Source organism: Apium graveolens, chromosome 7 (genome assembly GCF_009905375.1).
Source record: "Apium graveolens cultivar Ventura chromosome 7, ASM990537v1, whole genome shotgun sequence".
Lineage (NCBI taxonomy): Eukaryota > Viridiplantae > Streptophyta > Magnoliopsida > Apiales > Apiaceae > Apium > Apium graveolens.
The window spans coordinates 182,604,342-182,627,660 of NC_133653.1; the positions used below are offsets into that span (position 1 = coordinate 182,604,342).

Genomic DNA, 23,319 nt, shown 5'->3' on the forward strand with positions numbered 1-23,319 from the left:
TCCGTTGAAGTACAAAATAAAGCATCCGTTGATCATAGTTCATCAACGGATAATCGATTTACATCATCAGTTGATAGAACTCCAAATTCCCTGCAAAGAACCAACAACTCAGGGGGAGTTTCAACTAATCAACACTCTGTTTCACATCATGACAATACTGAGGCCACCTCATCTAGAGCACATCTTCCACCTCAAAGGAAATGGACCAAGAATCATCCCTTTGAACTGATCATTGGTGATGCATCATCTAAAGTGCAAACAAGAAAAGCTACTCAAGATGAATGTCTGTATAGTAGTTTTCTATCTCAGGAGGAACCTAAGAAAGTGGAAGAAGCTTTATTGGATCCAGATTGGATATTAGCTATGCAGGAAGAGCTGAACCAATTTGAGAGAAACAAAGTTTGGAAGCTGGTACCCAAACCAAAGAACAAGAGTCCTATTGACACAAAATGGGTATTCAGAAACAAGATGGATGAAAATGGCATTGTCATAAGTAATAAAGCAAGATTGGTTGCTAAAGGCTATTCTCAACAAGAGGGAATAGATTTTGATGAAACATATGCTCCTGTTGCATGACTTGAAGCCATCAGAATTTTTCTAGCCTATGCAGCCCATGCCAATTTCAAAGTCTATCAAATGGATGTCAAGAGTGCATTTCTAAATGGGAAATTGGAGGAAGAAGTCTATGTAAGTCAACCTCCAGGGTTTGAAGATCCAAATTTTCCAGACTATGTGTATTATCTGTTGAAAGCACTCTATGGACTGAAACAAGCACCTAGAGCCTGGTATGAAACCCTATCAAAATTCCTTTTGGAGAATCACTTCACTAGAGGTACTATTGATAAAACTCTCTTCTTTAGGAATGTTAATGGCTCTAGTATACTTGTTCAAATTTATGTAGATGACATAATATTTGGTTCTAAAGATAATAATCTTTGCAAAAAGTTTGCTAAGCTAATGCAAAGTAAGTATGAAATGAGTCTGATGAGAGAACTAACCTATTTTCTTGGTTTACAAGTTAAACAAGTTAGTGATGGAATTTTCATTAGTCAAACTAAATATATTCATGATCTTCTAAAAAGGTTTGACTTAATGAAATGTTCATCTGCAAAAACTCCCATGGCCACTGCCACCAAACTTGAATTGAATAAGACTGAAAGGTCTGTGGACATTACAAGTTATAGAGGCATGGTTGGTTCACTTTTATATTTAACTGCCAGTAGACCAGATATAATGTTTGCTACATGTCTGTGTGCTAGATTTCAAGCTGATCCTAGGGAGTCTCACTTAATTGCTATCAAGAGGATTTTCAGATATCTCAAGGGTACACCAAATTTAGGTATTTGGTATCCTAGAGAATCTGGCTTTGATCTAATTGGTTATTCAGATGCAGACTATGCAGGTTGCAAAATAGACAGGAAAAGTACAACAGGCTCCTGCCAATTCCTGGGAAACAAGCTTGTATCATGGTTTAGCAAAAAGCAAAATTCAGTCTCTACTTCTACAGCTGAGGCTGAATACATTGCTGCTGGAAGTTGCTGCTCTCAAGTGTTATGGATGAGGAATCAACTCCTTGATTATGGACTTCATGTTGATAGAATTCCTATCTTTTGTGACAACACAAGTGCCATAGCCATAATAGAGAATCCTGTGCAGCACTCAAGGACCAAGCACATTGATATCAAGTACCACTTCATCAGAGAGCATGTCATGAATGGTACAGTGGAACTACATTTTGTTCCAAGTGAACAACAAATTGCAGACATATTTACCAAGTCACTTGATGAATCAACATTCACAAGATTGGTAAGTGAGCTAGGTATGCTTAATTACTCATAAAATTTATGTCCTAAATGCAATTTGAATTGAAGCCTGAAATGTATTAGTTGCTAGAACAAATTTGACTTTTTAACACAGATTATTCTATCAACGGGTATTTCCTATCCGTTGAAAGTCAAAATTGTTCCATCAACGGATGTTCATTATCCGTTGAAAGATATATACATTTCTGGAATTTTTATCCGTCAACGGATAAAACTGAAGTACCTTTCAACGGATGACAGTTTACTTTATCCGTTGAAATGTCACATCAGTCGATTCAGGTGTTTCACAGCCATTGATTCTATTTTCTTAACCGTTGATACTCATACATACAGCTGTATGTATTTGTTTTAAAGGTAGTCTTTAGAATACTTACAGTTTATTCTTAAACAGCTGAAATTCACTAACATATATTTATTGTTTAATCTTTTATTTATACTTTTTAATTTGAGAAAGTATATAAGCCCTTCTGATTTTTCATTTTTACTTTACGCTTTCTTGAAATTTCAAAGCTTTTACCATTTTCTCTCTGCAAATCCTTCAAGTTATTCTCTGCAACTTTTACTTACAACAATGGCACCTGTAATAAAAATTATGTCTCAATCTGGGTTCATCTATGAGAAGAACAATTTTATAGCTTTGGTAGCAAAGAATGAAGCCCACTCAGATTATCACAAAATGATGGACTTCATCAAAAACTGTAAACTTAGCTATGCAATGCTGGAAGCCCCAACGATTTACTGTGAAGTAGTTGAGGAGATTTGGACATCTGCTGAGTTCAACTCCATAGATATGACCATCTCTTTCACTCTCAAAGGTAAAAATCACTGTGTTAACTGTGATGATTTACTAGCATGTTTTAAATTGCCTGAGAACAATGCCATGACACCACACACTGATAATGATGTATCCAACATGTTAGATTCCATAGGTTATTCTCTTAACTCTGCTAGTTTAGGGAGTATTAAAAGAAAAGGCCTTAGGAAAGAATGGAGTTTTCTTGGGGATGCCTTTATCAAGGTTTTCTCTGGGAAAATTAGTAATTTTGATGCCATAACTTCATCTCTTGTTAATATGCTCTATATGCTTATTTCTGATAGGTATTTTAACTTTAGCAATTATGTTATGCTAGAATTGGGTACTAGATTAGGTAACAAAGCTAATAGACCTAATAACATCTATTATGCTAGATTCTTTATGTTATTGGCTAACCATGTTGCTGAAGGTTTGGTCATAACCAATGAGAATAATAAACTCAAGTGCTGGGCACAAGAGAAAAGAGTTCTTGCAGATTTATTGAGAATGGATCTCAACAGCAGTGTACCATTGGTATATTTACCAATCATGGATGCACCTCAGGTAAATGAGGTAATTGTTTCTACAACTCCTACTTCTTCCAACCCCTCTATATCTTTATCTTCTAGTGTGCCCATGGAATCTGTGACAATGCCCCAACAGATTCCTACCAAGGTCACCAAAACTAAAATTTCAAAATCAAAGACAAAGAAAACCACCTCTGTTGTTTCTCAAAAGACAACAGTTGTAACACCTACCCTTAACCCTGAGGGGAGTGAACAGGGTGTGAGTGGTGAGGGGAGGGGTGAACATCAAAGAAACCCCCAGGATAAGGAAGGAGAGATAAGTGCTTCCCAAGCTAGCCAAGCCACAGTTTCTCAAAAAGCTGTGGTGGTTGAAAAGGTCTCTAGCATATCCCTAGCTGCATCCTCCCAAAAGGATGTAACTATTGAAAATAGTTCCCAACCAGGAACACAGAACAAACGAGGGAGGGACACTGAAGCCAAACACTCGCCAAAAAAAGCTTTTATTAGAATAAAGAGGGCTAGAACCCAATCTTCTACACAGGGTGCACACACTGCACAGATACATCCATCTGTATCTATGCCTTCTCAAACTCAGTTTGATGTGGCTCCAACAAATATGGAGTCACAGCCCCATTCTCTCACAATTCACACACATCAATCACCACACACTTCATCACCATCTCTGGATGTGGATATGTTATTCCCATCAATTCCTGATTCTCCCTCTTTACAACTCAGGGAGGAGCCCCACTCAAATACAGGTGATCATCATCTTTTAGATGATTTGTTGGATCACCCGCAAATTCTTTCAGATGTAATTGAAGGATCTGTGTCACCAAAACTTAAATCAATCCACATAGATTCAACAGTTATATCACTTTCAATTTCTACTTCTTTTCCTTCTTCAACGGATATCACTCATCCGTTGACAAGTGGTTGTTCTTCAACGGATAAGCTTAACAGCAGTTATCCGTTGATACCATCAGTGTCACCTTCAACGGCTATTCCATATCCGTTGATAGTCTCTACACACTCAACTGAAACAATTCCAAGTGTAGAAGACATGATTACTGTACAATCACTTTTAGGACTGAGGGAAGGGAGTGACAATTTGAGTGAGAGGCTGGGTTGCTCCCAGGCAAAAGGAGAGATTGAGAGCTCAAATAAGCATACTATTTGTTCCAGCATGGCAAAAGTAAGTGAGAGGAGTACCACCTTAGTAGGTGAAGGTGAGGGTGTGAGGAGTGTGAGCCAGGGGGAGCCCCTGATGCAAGAATATAGAGAAAAAGAGAGAAAGGCAGGTACAGCAGATATAAGGGTGGATCCAGCCATTGCTAGTGAGTCAATGATTGTGGATGATGCTGAAAAGGAAAGACAATTTCAGCAACATTACAAAGCTGTAATTGATAACATTTCCTTGGATGCTGACACTTTTACTCATCCTGTGTCGGCCTATCAGTTGTTGGCTGCTCAGGGCAATGAGGAGGCAGAAAAGACACTACATCTAGTACATACAACAGAATCTCTTCAAAGGGATAAAGCTGCTATTAACAAGATGCCTTCTATAGCTGGTGAGTCATCTGAGGAATTTGGAGTAAATTCTGATGATGATGACTCTGTTTCTTTTGATGGAAGCATGAACTTAGGGGGAGATGAAAGCCCTAGTTCTATTCCAAATTTACCTGAATGGGCCTTGACAAAGGAGTCTACACCAGGGCAATTCAATGTCTCCTTAGTCAAACAAATCAGTATTATCCAACATGCCATTCAGAAAACTTCACATGCTGGTACCAAGGCAATCCTTACAGCTCACCTGGACTCACTGCATCTCATGAAGTTGCAGCAAGTAAGCCTGAATCAGAGTGTGGATGAACTGAAGAAGGATATTGCTGACTTGAAATCCTACAATTCTGAAAAATTGGATTCAGTCATGCCCTATGGTACAATAAAGGACTTATTGTTGAGATTGAAAAAGGATTCAAATACTGAAAAGAGGCTGGCTAAGTTAGAAGACAGAGTCCAAGTTATTGAAAATTCTGTGGCCAGCATTCTTCACAACCAACAATCTCAAACAAGTCTACTTATGCAGCTGGCAAAGGCACAAGGCTTGACCCCTCTCCTTGATGATAACAAAAAGGGGGAGAGAAAAAGGGAAGGGGAAGGAGAGCCATCTACAAAAATCCAGATATCTAAAGTGCTAGTTCCTGCCATCACTACTTCTCCAATTATGCAAATCAAAGGAAAGCCTGATGGAATTGACTTAATCCAGCTAGCAGCAGCTGAAATTCAAGTGAAAGAGCAAGGGAGGAGAATTGATGAAAGGGTGCAACAAATGTTTGGCTCAACACAAGATAAATCAATATCTGTGAAACATAGCACAAAGGTTGAACCAATCATTATGGAGCACAAGCCAGAAAGGAGAAATAAGGTTGGAGAGACTTCTTTCAAGAATCTAAAACCTATAGTTCTCAAGCCCAACACTAGATCCAGCAAGGACTCCACAAAGAACCCCCTAGACTTTGCTCAGATGAAAGAAGTGGACTTTCCTCTTCCAAAGCCTGATGAAGACAAAGTTTTGGGTGCTAACATCAAAAAGCTTAAGGAGACCAAGGACATAGTTGAAAGAATGAAAATGGCCATTATCTTTAGAGAGGGAAAGAGTATCTGTGTGATGCAAGGACATCCCAAATTTCCAAAGGCCAAGAGGGAAGAAACCAAAAGGTTGAAGAAAGAAGCTGAAAAACTCAAGGCTGACAAAAGAGCACAAGCAAAGCTTGAACAACAGCTAAAGTCAAGTCAAGTTGAAGGAGAGAAAGGAATTGAAGTCAGGGGTGAAGACAAGATTGCAAACCTAGATGAGGTTTTTGGGAGTATATTTGGTGAGAGTATGGAGGAAAGAGAGGAATGGCAGAAGGGAAACAGAAGAAAGGCCAAGGCACATAGAAGGAGTGAAGATAACACTGAAGAAACTAAATCAATATCTAAACCACTACCTTTCATACCTGAACCTTGTGTTGCTGATCCCACTATAAACATCCATGGTGAACTAATCATCCCAAAAGAGGAACCTATTGATTGGGACACCATCAAATTGCCTACCTTTTTAACCACTCTTCCACTACCAAAGAAACAGAAAAGAAAATCCAAATCTACACCTCTCCTAATCTCTAAGAAATTCACTCAAAAACAAAAACCTAAGCCTATGCCACCCATTTCTAAAGATGATTATGTTCACATCTGTGACATAAAAGAAATTTCAGACATTGAACTCTATCTGGATGAGCTGGAGGATGTAAGGGGAATAGCTGCCTACAGACAGCTACCAGAGAGATTGGTGTTCAGATACAAATGAGCTGGGGAAAGAACATGGCCTCTCTACAGGATTCTGAATGAAGGCTACTCTACCTTGATCAGAGTCTTTTCAGCCATACAAAAGGATTCTGGCTTTACCAGGATTGCCAAGACTGAAATTCTCAACAAGATTGCCAACATAAGGAAAACTTGGAGGGAGCCCAATGCTTTGCCCAGAACTTTACTCATTCAAGAAAGGGGAATTACAATCCACAAATCACCTCATTGGTTGATGGAATTTAGAGATGATAAAGGAGTCAGAAGATTTTTCAGACTTGAAGACCAACTCAAGATTGCCAGCAATGAAACTCTCAAGGAAATGCAATCTAAGTTGGATATCAGTGATGAAGATGAAGCTGAATTCTACAGACAACTCCAACTCCAAATTGAGGAAAATGACAAAGGGCTAGGAAAGAAAACAAGGGAACAAAGAAGAAAAAGATGATTTGCTCAGACTAGAGGAGCACCCTTGGAAATTCTGTAAATTTTCAATTACCTCCTAGTACATACACTTTTGCAGCACTTTTAAATTTCTACTTAGTTTCAATTCATATATCTGTTAAGTGTTTTGTTATCATCAAGTTAACCCTGAATTTATGTCTACAATTCTTATAGACATAAATAGGGGGAGATTGTTAGGAATATATGTGCATTAGTTTGATGATATGTTTAACAAAACACTTAAGTAGAAGTTTAGTGTTTGTAGCCTCAACGGATAAGACCACTTTGGCTATCCGTTGATGGTGCAGCTTTACTTAGAAATAAGTCTAGTGTTGTAGCACATTTCAGTCTCTGTATTTAAGATATAATTCTTAGAAGTTGAGAGAAAATATAAGTCATGTTGACTACTAGAAGATATGCAAATAGGAAGGCCAATTGTAAATATTTCATGCCTTGTAATTTTGTATAAATGAAGTGGTATCAACGGATATTTTAAAGACCTTCAACGGATGAGAAACAAAGCTTCAACGGATGTCTCTAAAGCTTCAACGGATAGAGCTTCAACTGCTAACACATCAACGGATAAAGCCATCAACGGATGAAGGCTTCAACGGATGTTCTGTTAAATAGCAGTTGATAAGTGGTAGTTGTAACAGCAGACAGAGGCACATGGGTTGACAGAGATAACTGAAATGTGGAAGCCTAATTTCAGGAACATCAGAAAAAGCAGCCGTTCTACTCTAGTACAAAGAGGCAATAGTCAATAAAGTACTTGAGTGATATGGAGAAGAAACAAGTGGAGAACTTATTTTATTATTGTATTTTTATCTTTGTCTTCACTTGTACACTTGGTGATATATAAACCAAGTAGCAGCTAGTAATTAGATAAGAATTTTTCCAGTGCTGTTTAGAAAAATCTTGAGAGAAAAAATTATCTAGTTTGTACTAGGATGCAGCTGTGATCAACATCTTGAATCACAGATTTTCTGAAATACCATCTCTGGTGGAACAACAATCCACCAGAAAAGTTTTTAAGGTCTGCTGTGTTCTTTACATTAGTGCTTGAATATATATATGTCTGTATTAGCTTAAAGCAATTCACACACTTGTTTATCTTGAACACAAAGCCTTTAAAACTGCTCAAAACTTGAAAAAGTTTTGAGATTTACATTCAACCCCCCTTCTGTAAATCTCATTGTTAGTCCACTAGGAATAACACTTTTTGATGATGGTGGTCAACGTGGAACTCCCAGTATTATCTTCCAAGTGGGTGATTCATCCTTTGTAGTCACTCCTGGTACAGTACGCATGGCTTTACATCTTCCAGAAGATTGTACTTTCTCAATTCCAGAGGACTCAGCCCTTCGGGAGTTAATGGCTGAATTGGGATATGAAAAGAGTCTGACAAAACTTGGACAGTTGAAACGGGCTAATATCAGAAGAGAATGGAGTTTCTTCTTTGATTGCATCACCAAAGCTTTTGGGAACAAATGTTCGAATTTTGATGCTATTCCAATTATGAGTCAGCACATCGGGTATGCAATTATCAATCAAACTCATTTTGATTTTGCAACTGCTTTAATTGGTTTTATTGGAGATAGGATGACAGAGGATCGAGATGTTGTTTATTTTGCTAGATTCTGTCAACTTATTTACACTTATTGTACTGATGAACCTCATTTAGTCAGCACCAAAACCCCACCTTTTAAGGTTGCAAAATGATACTTTAATGACCTGGTAAATGCTGATACTAAGAAAAAAGTTGTTAGACCATTACAGATTCCTCAGTCTGTAAAACAGATCCTAGTAAATGCTGATCCTGATACTTATAAATCTGTTTACTCTGATGTCCAACCAACTCCAAACACCCAAAATCCATCAACCTCAGTACCTACCTCTCATTCTACTCAACCTACCCTCAGAACATATCTCAAATCCTATCTCTCCACTTCACAGACTGCTCAACCTTCATCTTCAGCACCTACTGTGAAATCTTCATCTTTCAAGCCAAAGAGGACAAAGAATGTTCCTCAAACACCTCAAAAGAGAAGGAGGATTGCATTGAGAGATGCATCTGATTCTGAGGAACCGGTTCCTGCTAGAGAACCTGTTGTAACTGAAGCTGAGAAAGAGATTTCTCAGAAGGATTCTGAAATTGGGGGTTCTAGGCTTCTCAAGAGGCTTAGACGAATGATAGTTCCTGAAACTCCCAAGGAATCCAAATCAACAAGGAAGTACAAGAAACAGAGGGCACAAAGGCCAGTTTCAAATGATGAAAATGAAGCAGCTAAGGAAGGGGATCAGGAATCTCTGATCTCACAAGATAAGGAATTTGCTCCAGTCACTTCTTCTCCATCAACTCCATCTCAGGAAGCTGTATCTGACAAGGCTAACTCACCATCTGTGTCTCTTGTTGATCCAGGCACAAGTGCTGATATTGATGTTCAACACTTGGTTGTGTCTGAAGTATTTCTCTTAGAAGCTCCAACAACAAATAATCCTTCCACAACACCTGTTACTGATGCTGTTCAAACTCCAGAGTTATCAACAACACCTTCTCTGCATCAAGATGCTGATGATCAGACTTTAGGTGAGCATCAGGATATGGCTGTTGATCAGAACTTAGTATCAGATCAGCAATTAGAGGATGCTGAAGCCTCCATTGCTACTCACACTGTTGTCTTATCAGAAGATACTGATTCTTTAAGTTCTGATGCTGCAAATGCTGGAGATACTGGTGATGCTGCTCCAACTGTAGATGCTGATGAAGCAGGTCCTTCAGGATATACTCCTCAACAGACTCTTCCTAAGTCTGAACTGGTAAAGAAGTTTGTTACCGGGGAAGCACCAGTACCTTGGAATGAAACTCCTGCAGGTCAGGAGTGGACTAAGGAATGGAACTCAGTTTCATGTGTTCCAACTGAAAAACATCTTGCTGAGCACTTGACTAAAGCTGATGAAATGTTAAATTCTGATGATTTTAAAACCCAACTTAGAGTCACTGCATTGAGTACTAAACATCTACAAGGTCTTCATTCAACTACTCATGCAGAGCTACACAAGATTCAGGAGAACTTTATCAAACAGGAACAAGTTTGGAAAATTGATAAGAAAAAGTTCTTTCAACCTACCATTGACAGGATTGCTTATATTGAGAAAACTCAAGAGAAACAACAAGCTCATATTGATGAAATTCTGACAAATCAAGCTTCTCAGCAATCGCAACTTACTGAAATCCAATCCTCAATGGAATTACTTATCTCTCTTTTACTACCTGCTGAAGCCAAAAAGGGGGAGAAGGTAATTAAGTCCAAATGCAAAACTAAAAAGACACTGCAAGGAAAGGATGATGGAAATGATGATCAAGGATACTCTGGAATGGGTAGCGGTCATAGTCAAGGTAGAAAGTTTACATCAAGACAAGCTAGTCACAAGACAAGTTCTGATACTGGGAAAAGAATAAGTTCTGCTGCTGGTAAAAGGATAAGTTCTGATGAACTTCTAGATCTTGATGAGGAAATGTCAAGAGAGTTATTTCTTCAAGAAAATCCAGGAATGGACTTGGAAAGTTTAAAGGAAGAAGAAGCCAGACTTAAATCAGAGAAAGTCACATCTAAATCTGAAGCTTCTGGTAAAAAATCACTTCCAAAACTCAAAGGCATTGTGATCAAAGAAAGGACACATACTGAAGCAACATTGGCTAGATCACAACCACAGATAGATCCAAGATCCAAGGGTAAAGAAAAGGTTGGTGAACCTATCAAGGTTTATGTACCTCCTGAGGAAGAAGAAATTACTGATGAAAAGGATGATCTTGCTCTGACTTCAAGAAAAGTTCTTTAAACAACCTCTGACATGGCTCAAGTTGTTCAGAGTCAAGAAATTGTAAGTTCTGATATTCAGAAGAAGCAAGTAACCTCTGACATAGCTTAAGTTAACTTGATATCAGAAAATAGATCAAAGACATTCCTACCAGGATTCACTAAAGCAAAACAGACTCAATCTTTGAAGACTACTGCAAGTGGTTTTGAAGCAAGAGTAGTTACTGGAAAGGAAGCTAGAGATAAAACTGGATTGGGAAGTGCTGATGAAAGAAGAGTACACAACACTACCAATGATCCAACTTCCTTGAGTGAACCAGGTATTGGAGCAACTCCTGAGAGATTGAATCAACTGGAATCTGTACAGATGGTTTACCATACCTACTTGAAAGAATACATCATGTTGTATTTCATGACAGATGGTAGGGTTTATCATATAAGACAAAATGCCATTCCATTGAAGTATTTTGAAGAATTGGAGCATGTACTTTTCTTACTTCAAGTGGATGACAGAATAACAGGGACTGCTGCAAACTACTTAAAAGAACAGATTCAGAGACAGAAAAGGCTTTATTCTGTTAAGTCTGACAGCATATATGTTCCAAAGTACAGAGATCACAATGGTGATATTGTTGATATGAAGCCTAATACTGCACAGATCAGAACATATCTTGGTATTAAGGGACTTGAATTCAATCTAGAGTCTAACAAAGCTTATGTCATAAGACTAGATCAGGAGTTGAGAAAAGCAAAGATCAATGATCTCAGAGTTGCAATCTTTCAAACTGGTGAAGATACTGCAGAGCTTAAAGATGTCAAAAGGAGAATGATTGATGAACTCAGATATGCTGAGAAATGTTTGTTGAAGAACTATCTCAGAACAAATCCTGACATCAGAGAGATCAGAAAATGATGAAGCCAAGTCGAAGATCCACAACTGCTTAAATTCTGATATTTATACAGACTGAAGTTGTTATCAGAAGTTGAAATTGGTAAAAGCTTTAAGGACTGTAAGTTGTAGTTATCTAGTCTAATTCTCATGCATTTGTACTTAATGTTTTTGACATCATCAAATATCTGTTAAACTTGTATATTATGTTAATTTACAAGTTGGGGGAGATTGTTAGATATATTTGATAATGTCATGGCTAATATGTTTTATGTTTAGCTTTCAGATCTTATTTGAACAGGATAAATCAATACTTAACTGTTGATCAGTACTTATATTGGAAGTCAGGACTTAAGGATATCAGTACTTATGTTATCAGGAGATAATCATCAGAAGATAGATATCAGAACTTAAGTGCTGAAGGACGATCAGATAAGGACAGTAGCTGATTAAAGGAAAGAAGATCAAGATAAACATAAGAAGAGATATGCATGAAGAAGGAATTCTGTAAAGAATGGAATACTTGTAAGAAAAGATATCTGATTGATATATTTTAGGAAGCAGAATTATATTCCATATCAATTAGCGATTATCTTGTAATTGTGTAGTATATAAACACAGACATAGGGTTTATACTATAAGTGTTATCATTATTAGAGAAGATTATTTATTGTAACCCTAGCAGCTCTCGTGATATTTGTTCATCACTGAGAGGTAACAGTTCCATACTGTAACAGAGTTTATTGTTTCAATAAAGTTTATTTTATGTTACTTAAGTTCTTAAAGTTCAATTTGAGTGTACTATACACTGTATTCACCCCCTCTACAGTGTGTGTGTGACCTAACAGTCCCCATTTAGGAAGGCTATTTTCACATCCATTTGATGTACAGTTAGATTACGCATTGCAGCAATAGCAAACATCATCCTTATGGACGTTATTCTCGTTACAGGAGAATATGTATCAAAGTAATCAAGGCCTTTTTGTTGCTTGTATCCTTTAATTACAAGTCTGGCCTTATACTTATCAATAGTGCCATCAGTTTTCAACTTCTTCTTGAAAACCCACTTGCTACCTAATGGTTTGCAACCAGTTGGCAAGTCCACTAATTCCCAAGTATGATTTTGCATAATTGAATCAACTTCATTTATGATGGCCTCTTTCCACATAGGTCCATCAGGTGAGGTAACCGCCTCCTTATAGGTTTTTGGGTCACCTTCGAGCAAATAGGTCATAAAATCAGACCCATAGGATTTCTCCGTTCGTTGTCTTTTTGCTCCTTCTCACTACCCCCACATTTTCGTCTTCACTTTCGTCACTCTTATTATCGTCATCTACAGACTCATGAGATCGTTTAGACGTCGTAGGTTGTTGGTTTCCTGGATTACAGGAAAACATCGTCTCAAAGAATGAGGCATTCCTTGATTCCATAATGGTATTCTTTTGAATATCAGGAATCTTGGATTCATGAACAAGAAACCGATATGCAGTACTATGTGGAGGATATCCGATGAAAATACAATCCACAGTCTTAGGACCTATCTTCACCTTCTTCGGTGTAGGGATCAGTACCTTTGCAAGGCACCCCCACACTTTCAGGTGTTGGTAACTTGGTTTCTTTTTCTTCCACATTTCATAAGGACTTACATCCTTATTCTTGCGCATCGTAATATTTAAAATATTATTTGCGCTTAAGATGGCTTCTCCCCACGTCGATTGTGGAAGCCCGGAGCTTAACAACATCGCATTCATCATTTCTTTCAGAGTGTGATTCTTCCTTTCAGCCACACCATTTGACTGAGGGGAGTATGTTGCAGTGACCTCATGGATTATACCATGTTATGAACAGAATTCTTCAAATGGTTCAACATATTCACCTCCACGATCACTTCGTATCGCTTTGATTTTCTCAGTCTGTTGTGTCTCAACTTCTTCCTTATAGATTTTAAATTTATCTATAGCTTCGTCTTTGCTTTTCAACAAATATACATAGCAGTATTTTGTACAATCATCAATGAATGTAATAAAATACTTGTTTCCTCCTCTTGTTGGAGCGAATTTTAAATCACATATGTCGCTATGTATTAGGTCTAGCACTTTGGTGTTCCTTTCCACACGTTTAAATGATGATCTCGTTAATTTTGCCTCAACAAAAGTCTCACACTTATGTTTTGAATCGATAGTAAGTTTAGGTATGTATTCTTTTGCACTTAAACGTCGTAAAGTATCATAATTTACATGTCCTAATCTAGCATACCATAAATTAGGAGACTCAAGCAAGTAAGCAGAAGAATTCTTCATTTCATTATCGTCCTTAACGGACATTACATTGAGCTTAAAAAGCCCATCGGTTAAATAACCCTTGCCTACAAACATACCACTCTTAGACAAAATTACTTTATCTGACTCTATTACAATGTGAAAGCCATGCTTACTCAACAGAGAACCAGACACAAGGTTCTTGCGAATATCAGGCACATAAAGTACATTCTTCAAAGTCAGATTCTTCCCAGAGGTCATCTTCAGGATCACCGTATCTTCACCCTCAATGGTAGAAGTTGTTGAATTCCCCATGTAGAGCTTCTCACCAGCATCAGAAGCTTTGAGGGTAGAGAAAATCGCCTTGTCTGAGCAAACATGCCTAGTAGCACCAGTATCAATCCACCATTCACGTGGATTAGAACCGACCAGGTTCACTTCAGAGAGCGTAGCACAGAGGTCTATATCACCCATATTCTTGGAGATATTCTCTACCATGTTTGCTTCTTTCTTCTTGTTGGGCTTCTTGCAGTCAGAAGACCTATGACCAACTTTATCACAGTTGTAGCACTTCCCCTGAAATTTCAACTTCGAAATCCCTCCTTTGGGTGCCAGCTTTGCCCCTTTACTAGAATTAGTCTTCTTGGGCTTGGAGCTTTAAGCATGCTCCACCATGTTTGCCTTCTCAGTGGCAACATTAACTTTCTTCTCGGACCCTCTGTTGTCTTCTTCAATACGAAGTCTAACAATAAGATCCTCCATAGACATCTCCTTTCTCTTGTGCTTAAGGTAGTTCTTGAAATCTTTCCATCCAGGTGGAAGCTTTTCAATAACAGCAGCAACTTGGAAAGACTCACTTATGACCATTCCCTCAGCATGAATGTCATGAATGATCACCTGCAGTTCCTGCACCTAACTGACCACAGTCTTAGAGTCTGCCATCTTATAATCAAGAAAGCGGCCAACAATCCACTTCTTTGCCCCAGCGTCCTCGGTTTTATACTTATGGTCAAGTGACTCCCATAAGACCTTAGCTGTTGGCTTCGTGCTGTATACGTTATACAACGGGCCAGACAAACAATTTAACATATAGTTTCGACAGATGTAGTCGGAGTGCTTCCAAGCATCAGCAGCATACACAGTCTGCATGTTACTCTCAGCAGTGAGCAACGGTGGTTCTTCCTTAAGGAAGCGATCCATATGCAACGTGGTCAGATAAAAGTGCATCTTTTGTTGCCAATGTTTGAAGTTCGTTCCGTTGAACTTCTCAGGTTTTTCAGCATGTGCAGCAGGCACAGTTTGCATAACAGGTGCAGCAGGTACCACAGGTGGAACAGATGGTACGTGCGTCTGTACTACATGTGTATGCACACCAGTAGGCACCGCAGGTATGATTGGAGGAGTGAATCCTGCCGATATCTGTCCAAGAGGAACACTAAACTGTCCAATGACAGTGTGTCCCACAGGCACATGTCCCGAAGGCACATGTCCAACAGGCGTTTGACCCCCATCAGATCGTACGATCCGTGTGTTAGGGTTAATCGGCTGCTGGTGAACCCCATTAGATCCAGTGATCTGTGCGTTGGGATCAGCCGTCATGTTCATCGAATCGTTCATAGTTTGGTTCTCCATCGATCTGTTACTCAACAAAACAAGCAGATACAGATGTATCAGTCACAGATGTATATAAAATAAATAGCTTTAAGATTGTGAATACAATCTGCGATTAATACATATAATCAAACAAATGTGTGCGTGAGTAAACGAAATCAAACGGAGGAAGAAAAGATATAACCAGAAGAGAGATCCTCGAGTCCAGTTGAAACTGTCTCCTTAAAGCTATTTCGCCTCTCACCGTATGTGCGAGTCGATAGCCTCCCAGGATAAAACGAGGTAGCGGCGGCGTTACGGATAACGAGCACCTTCAGCGAGCTTGAACGGGTACAAAACTATCACCGAGAGAGAGAGAGAGAGAGTTTTGTGTCTAAAGGTGAATATGTTTTTGGTGTGTATAAAGCCTTAGAGGTGTTTATATAGGTATAGATAGACTTGTGTGCTACTCTTTTCCATAATTAAATATCATTAATTATGGAATCGGTGTAATACTTGCAAGCTACTCTATTCCATAAATAATCTGAAACAGAATCAGATTAAATATATCAAGACATACACCATATCAATTAATCTGAAATAAAATCAAATTAATTTATGTCATAATATTTGAGCCAAATTATAATGGAAAATAATAATTTCCATTATTAAGAGAATATCATCATATCTCACACATCTTTTAGTCATAATGCTCAAAAATATGACTTACCAATATGGGACTTATACCCATATTTTCCAACATACCTCACAAAGATTAAGAAGCTGGTGCTACTAGGCAGATTAGTGAACAAAGTTGACCAACACTTCATCAAAGTGTTTAAGCAAATCACTGCAATATTCTGCAATTGTATCAAACATTGAAGCACCTCCATTACCATTCACAGCCTCCACAAGCGTTTTAGAATCCGACTCAAAAATGCGTTTAGAAGATGGCCACAAAGTCTCTGCTTCTCTAGCCTGCATATTTATCATCAGGACATTGCTTATCGCTTTGACAAAAGCACCAGACTCATTACGAACAACACAGCCAAGCCCTACACATCCTGCACCAGGAACACAAGCTGCATCTACATTTATCTTGATCCACCCAGGCGGCGGTTTAGACCAAAATTTTGAATTATTTTGTTGCTGAGATTGAGTGTAGTTCGGTAACCTCTGCTGAGCACGCTTCCAGTCATTTAACATATTAAGAGCTTTAGATTTAACTCCAAAGGCGACATTTCAACTTTATCCCATACCCATTTATTACGCCAACACATTAGACCAAAGAACACACATTACTGCTGATTTTATACACTAAAAGCTGGACGAAAAATGTCATTTGTATCGTTTCTTATCCTCGTTGGTATCAGATTTCGAAAGTTATGCGTCTGACTTGCGTTGGAGCTTATTTTCACACAAAAAAGGTTCTAAGTTTGGGGGGTTTTGTTAAAATATAGAATAGGTAATTGTTAGGTCCCAATGTGTTTGTAGAAGGGGGGTTGAATACAAACAGCACCGAATAATCGAATTAAATGCGGAATAAAAATTGTGAAACAAAATTCAAGTTAAATAAAAATATTATTAAACTTGAAAGGTGTTACAACAACTGTATCGATTACAAGGAATTAATCTCAAATTAATTATCACAAATCTAGAATAAATTCGACATGAACTTTTTCTATTTTTGTAATAAAAAGATTCAAATGCTAAACGCAATTTGAGATTAAGTTCTAGGGATTTTGATCCGCTAGATTGTTACACAAGAACAAGAGAATGATTTCTAGTTGATTGGATTTAACTTTGCAATCTAGAAATTGATCTTGAATTAAGCAGATAAGAATTGAATGTTTCATAGGCGGCTGCTTTTTCTTTCTGTTTTTTCTTGGCTTCTATTTTTCTGGATGGATAAAAAATGAACTGCTGCTTGTCTGCTTCTTTTTAATCAATAGAATAGAATTGAACTGGCAAGACAATCCTAAGCTCAGCAAGACAATCGGTAGGACAATGGATTGAACTAGCAAGACAATCTGAATGAACTAGCATGACAATCAGAATGAACTAGCATGACAATCAGAATGAACTAGCAAGACAATCCTCCTCCTAGTGTAACTTTCGGTGAGACAATTGAAAATGGCCTAGCATGACAATCGGTATGACAATCCTGATTGTCATGCTAGTTCATTTTCAATTGTCTTGCTGATTTAATGCAGATTTTAATCCAATTAAAATTCTGAAAATTCCTAAAATTAATTCTGAATTAATTAATCAATTAATTTAATTAATCAATAAATTAATCCTTGCAGATATAATTTATTTACTTAATTAAATTATATGACTTAATTAATTAATAGAGAATTAATACTAACCCTGAGCAGCATCCATTCTTCTGAATATCTTCTGAAAATCACTGAGAATTATGAATCAATTCCGCCACTTCAACGTTGACACTCGATGTACTGTCTGGTTCATGAGTGACTAACTTCCGTGACGTTTCTTCATGTCTTGACTTTGACGCTTTGATTTTCTTCAGATTAAATCCTTGTAATTAATGATACTCTGACGAGATCTCTGTCACTTGATTAAATCCACGATCTTGATTTATATCACTGAGGCATGATCAACTTCTTGAACTTCTTCCAGTGAATTACCTCCTCAAGTCTGTAGATGAACCTTGTTCTGAATCCTTTGACAAATATTACTTTGCGAGATCTCTTTGAAGGTCGATCCACTATTTACTTATTACATTCTTATTTGAGTTGAGTTGAATCCTCGAATATACAAATATGTTATGATATATGACTTACAATCTCCCCCTATTTGTTTGTTAGACAATAACACACAAATACCTAGAGGATAACTCAACTAACAAATAAGAAAAAGATATAAACATACATGCAAAGTAAATAGCAGAAAAGTTCTGGATGAGATTTAACATTTTCCAGATTCCAAGTAGATGTTCCTCTAGACTGAACATATCTTCAAGTAGTTCCATCTTCATTTGTACAACCACATTTCCTGTTGAGAAGCCCATATCTCTTGCTTCTCCCCCTATGAGAATCAACTGATTAAAGAAGATCACCTTCGTTTTACCACCTCTCCCGTACAATAGGATCCGCAGATAAAAACCAATGGTACTCCCCTAACTGCTTCTTCCCTTACTAGGAAATCACCTTGTGTTTACCACCTCTCCCGTACAATAGGATCCGTAGTTAGAAACAACAATGGTGTGGTGTAGTGTACATGTAGGATCTTTTTCTTACTCCCTGCTATTTCTCCCCCTTAGTTGAGGAATCCTCCAAACTATTACTTAAGCTTTTATCTCCCCCTTAAAGAAGGAATGTATGCCGTCGTCAGAAGGAGTTCTCATATTTCACTTGGTTGGAAAAGAAATAACAAGTAGTTTCACTTTCTTCCTCACTGTGAGTGTGTGATCCTGTTTAGTGTACCTCACATGTGTTTCACTCTTCTCTCCACTCGTGTTTACACTCATTCTCACAAGTGTATCACTCTTCTCTCATAGCTCCATAATCCAGCTGTACCTGCAAGGAAAATCACCTTAGCCATCCTTAAGGAGGTCACAGGTGGTGCAATGGGAGTTCACAAATCCCCATCCTTGTTAAACTCGTCAGATGAATCTGAGTCATAATCTACAAGTTGCTAGTTTCCCTTTTAGGGTTCCAGATTTGAATTCTGGGAAGGTAAACAATGATCCAAAGAATTTAGCATAAAGATCAAAGTTCCCTTCTAATGCCTGTGAAGACATTTCCTTGTAACTCATCAGGTAATATCTGAATCATTGTCAACAAGTTGCCGATCTGCGCCTATGTCAGATCCACTATCCGCAGATGCATCCAGGGGATTTAAGCCTGGGGAGGTAGACACTGACCACTGACATATGGCTTTTGGATCAGTATCCTCTCCTAACACCTGTAAAGGCAATTGGTCCATTAACGAACCTTGAACAATCGAATCTGACCTTAAAATGGTCGAAACTCTTGTTTCCGTCAACTCATCCTTTGTGTGTGTAACCTTTCCTTGTGCATTAAGAATTGTTTATATTTGAGGTGGTGACACTACATCGGATACCTTGGCCGACAGGCAAAATTCAATAGACGCACCCTGTTGAGAGAATGAATCTAGTAACTGTTTTTGTGCCTTTTCAGCCATTACATCTTTTTGAGAAGATGTATGGGGGCTAGCAGTTGTCTCGGTTTAAATACTACTCATCTATGTAGGAGACAGAGCTACTGGGTTGACTACAGAACCTTCCTTATGTGGTGCACTAAGGCACTATCTCCCTCACGCTCATTCATACTACATTTAGTGGTAAGAGAGTGTTGGTTGGTTCTGTTTTTGTGTTTGTCTTTACAGTCTGGGATAGATGTTGTGGGTTTTCAACCTCATGACTGTCAATGAAAGAAAGTCATTGGAGACTGAACCTGTATCATAGAACATATGGTAATAGAGAGAAAATGATTTACAATAGTGATTTCAAAAGATTTTACATGAAATAAGAAATCACTAATGTAGAAAGAAGTTTAATTTTTGTTTTTCAAAATGAATGAGTTTTTGATAAAACATTGATCACTTAGCGTAAAGTCTAAGTAATTCTCATTCATGTCAAAAGCTTACAAATATCTGCAACATAATGTTAACAACATATCATTGACTGATACTTGTCAAGTACTTTAGATACTAATTGTTATGTTACATAATCAATATACCACTGCACATATAAAACAATATGATTGTGCCTAGTGATAAGAGAGTTATAAATATGACGACTCTACTTATTCATATAAAATTGTAACTGCAGTTAGAGTGCCATACCATGTCCTTGACGATTGCTTGAGCAGTATACTAGTTCATACCAACCTGAAGTGAGATTGTGAAGAAGAGATTGCATAGTCCAATAGATCTGCAGCTGCAAAGTCCATGAACTGTGGTGCACTGACTTCCTCTTTTAACTCACCAACCAGGAGTACACTTGTACACATCTTACTAGAGTACAATTCCAAGTGTAATGTGCAGCAGGTGCTTGATATGTCGTAATATTCTCAAGTCTCGTCACTGGTGCTATATATTAGATACTGCTTCCTGATAATAACCTAGCACAATATACAAAATTACAATGATAACATTCCCAGCTTGCAAACAACCATATCCCTCAGATAAACCTTTGCTGTTATCTCCAAAGGTAACCAGGGGGCCAGCTTTCTCAATCCATATTTGATAGCAGGGCTCTATCTCCGGTCATATGTCTTGATGATCCACTGTCAAGAATCCACACTACCGGTTACACCTGTTTAATGCCCTGCACTACAAATGGATTAGACCTTCTTCGGAACCCAAACTTGGTTGGGCCCGGCATACTTGTAGAACTGTCCTTTGTCAGGCAAAACAACATTTTTAATTTTAATTGTCTCAACTTTCTCAATGACTGAACATTTGACCTTGTAAACAGCCTTAACAAATTTCTGTTTAAGCTTAGGCACAAATGTCTCCTTTCTAGCCTTAGAAGGACTAGAAGTCTTAGACCTATCATGCTTCTTGTTATTCACATGCTGACGAGGAGTAGTCTTATCATTAGACACATGCTTACCATTAAAATAAGCATACATCATATTAAAAGCACAAGACATACAATTAGCAACACCACATGCTTTATGAGAGTGATTAACAGCAGGTAATTTATGCATGGTAGACATGGCATTATTGTTATCCAACTCATGTGTGTCTGAGTTAGTCTCAGTTGCTTTCACAACTTTGACTGGAACTTTCGACTCACTTGACTTGGAAACAATCTTCTCATAAGCATGATCCTCAGCACGTATTTCTTCTTGAATAACAGAAGAGGTCGCATCAAATGGTTCAGCAATTGATGCTTTATAGAGGGGTTCATCAACACCCTTAAGCACATGTGGTACTTCCCTCCCTTTAGCACAGACATGAGGAGGGGAGTTTATGCCTAATTCTCCAATAGCAGCATTGTAATCATATCCTATTCCAGATGTTTGATTAACAGCTTGCTTACTGTAAAACTCTTTAGCCTTCGAACAAGAATTGAAGTAGGCTCTAACCTTAGTCTCAAGACCGGTGATCTTGTCTTTGAGAATAGTTTCGAGTTTTCTATAACAGTCAACTCTATTCTCTAGAAAAGATACCTGTTCTTTTAATTTGTCTTGATTAATATGCACAAGTCTTAATTCATTGACCTCTTTCTCAAGGTCTGTGATCTTTAAACTTAACAGTTCATTATCACGACGTGCACAATCTAAGTTACCTCTTAGATGATAAACCATTTCAGCATCAGAAAGTTTTACCTCTATTCTTGACGATGAAGCTTTTCCATCAATAGCCATAAGAGCAAGATTTCCTTCATCTTCATCTTCACTGTCAGTATCATCCCAGCTTCTTCCCTTTGCCAGATAAGCCCTTTCAGAGTTCTTTCTTACTTGCTTTGGCTTCCTACATTCTGTGACAACGTGTCCCAACTCATTACAGTTATAGCATCTAATGGTGCTTCGATCAACCATCCCTGTTTTGTACCCACCACTGCTGGTGTTAGAGGATGAAGATCCACCTTTCTGGAATTTGTTGTAGTTGGACTTGTACTTAAGCTTGGGATTCCTCCTGAATCTGACATGGGAGAATCTCTTGACAATTTGGGCCATTGATTCATCTTCCAATTGCTCCAGCTCTTCCAAGGAATAAAAATCATCACTTGATTGATTTGTAGTAGGAGGATCATATTCTGCTACTAACTCATTTTCCTCACCCTTGGAAAACTGTACCATTCTTTCTAACTGTTGAGATTGTTGTTGTTGTTGACCTTCAGCTACAAGTGCAGTAGATGTGCTGACCATTCTATCCTTCCCGTAGACTTCCTTCTGTTGAATCTGCTCCAACTCATAGGTTTTTAACACTCCATAGAGCCTGTCCAAAGAAATCTCACTCAGATCTCTAGCTTCTCTAATGGCAGTGATTCTATGTTCAAGATGAGCTGGCAGTGTTAAAAGGAACTTTTTGTTGACCTCCCTGATTGAATAATACTTTCCATTGATGTTCAGGTTGTTGATCAACGCATTGTACCTCTCAAACACTTCAGTAATTCCTTCTCCTGGATTTGATTTGAAATGTTCATATTCAGAGGTTAGGATTTCCAACTTGTTCTCCCTAACTTCCTCTGTGCCTTCATTAATCACCTCAATAGTTTCCCACATGTGTTTGGAATTTTTACAGTTCATCACATGTCTGTTCATCAAGGGATCAAGGGAATCAATTAATATTAATTGAAGGCTGGCATCCAAGAAGGCTTCTTCCTTCTCAGCAGGAGTAAAATCTTCAGGCTCTTTTGGATAGGTTCTAGCTTCAGTAGTCACCACACCATCTATTATTACCTCCGGTTCAATAACCATCGGAGTTTTTATACCCTTCTTTAACAAGTTTGAATATTTGGGATTTGCAACTTGTAAAAATAATAGCATCTTCTTCTTCCACATGATATAATTCTCTTTATCAAATTGTGGAATTTTAACGGTTCCAACTTTATGTGAAGTCATTATGAATTTTTGAATAAATAAAAATTCAAGGAGTTGAAAAATCACAAAAGTCTAGGATCTTGATTTGTTCGTTAATCAGAAGGCTCTGATACCAATTGTTAGGTCCCAATGTGTTTGTAGAAGGGGGGTTGAATACAAACAGCACCGAATAATCGAATTAAATGCGGAATAAAAAATGTGAAACAAAATTCAAGTTAAATAAAAATATTATTAAACTTGAAAGGTGTTACAACAACTGTATCGATTACAAGGAATTAATCT

General features: G+C 37.9%; 1 protein-coding gene across 1 annotated transcript; it reads right to left on the minus strand.

Annotated features, from left to right (window-relative positions):
- Positions 1-16,294: 16,294 nt before the first annotated feature.
- Positions 16,295-16,699, minus strand: LOC141674243 (uncharacterized). The gene has a single exon (XM_074480962.1). The coding sequence runs from the start codon at positions 16,697-16,699 to the stop codon at positions 16,295-16,297; it is 405 nt and encodes a 134-aa protein (XP_074337063.1).
- Between the last annotated feature and the right edge of the window lie 6,620 nt (positions 16,700-23,319).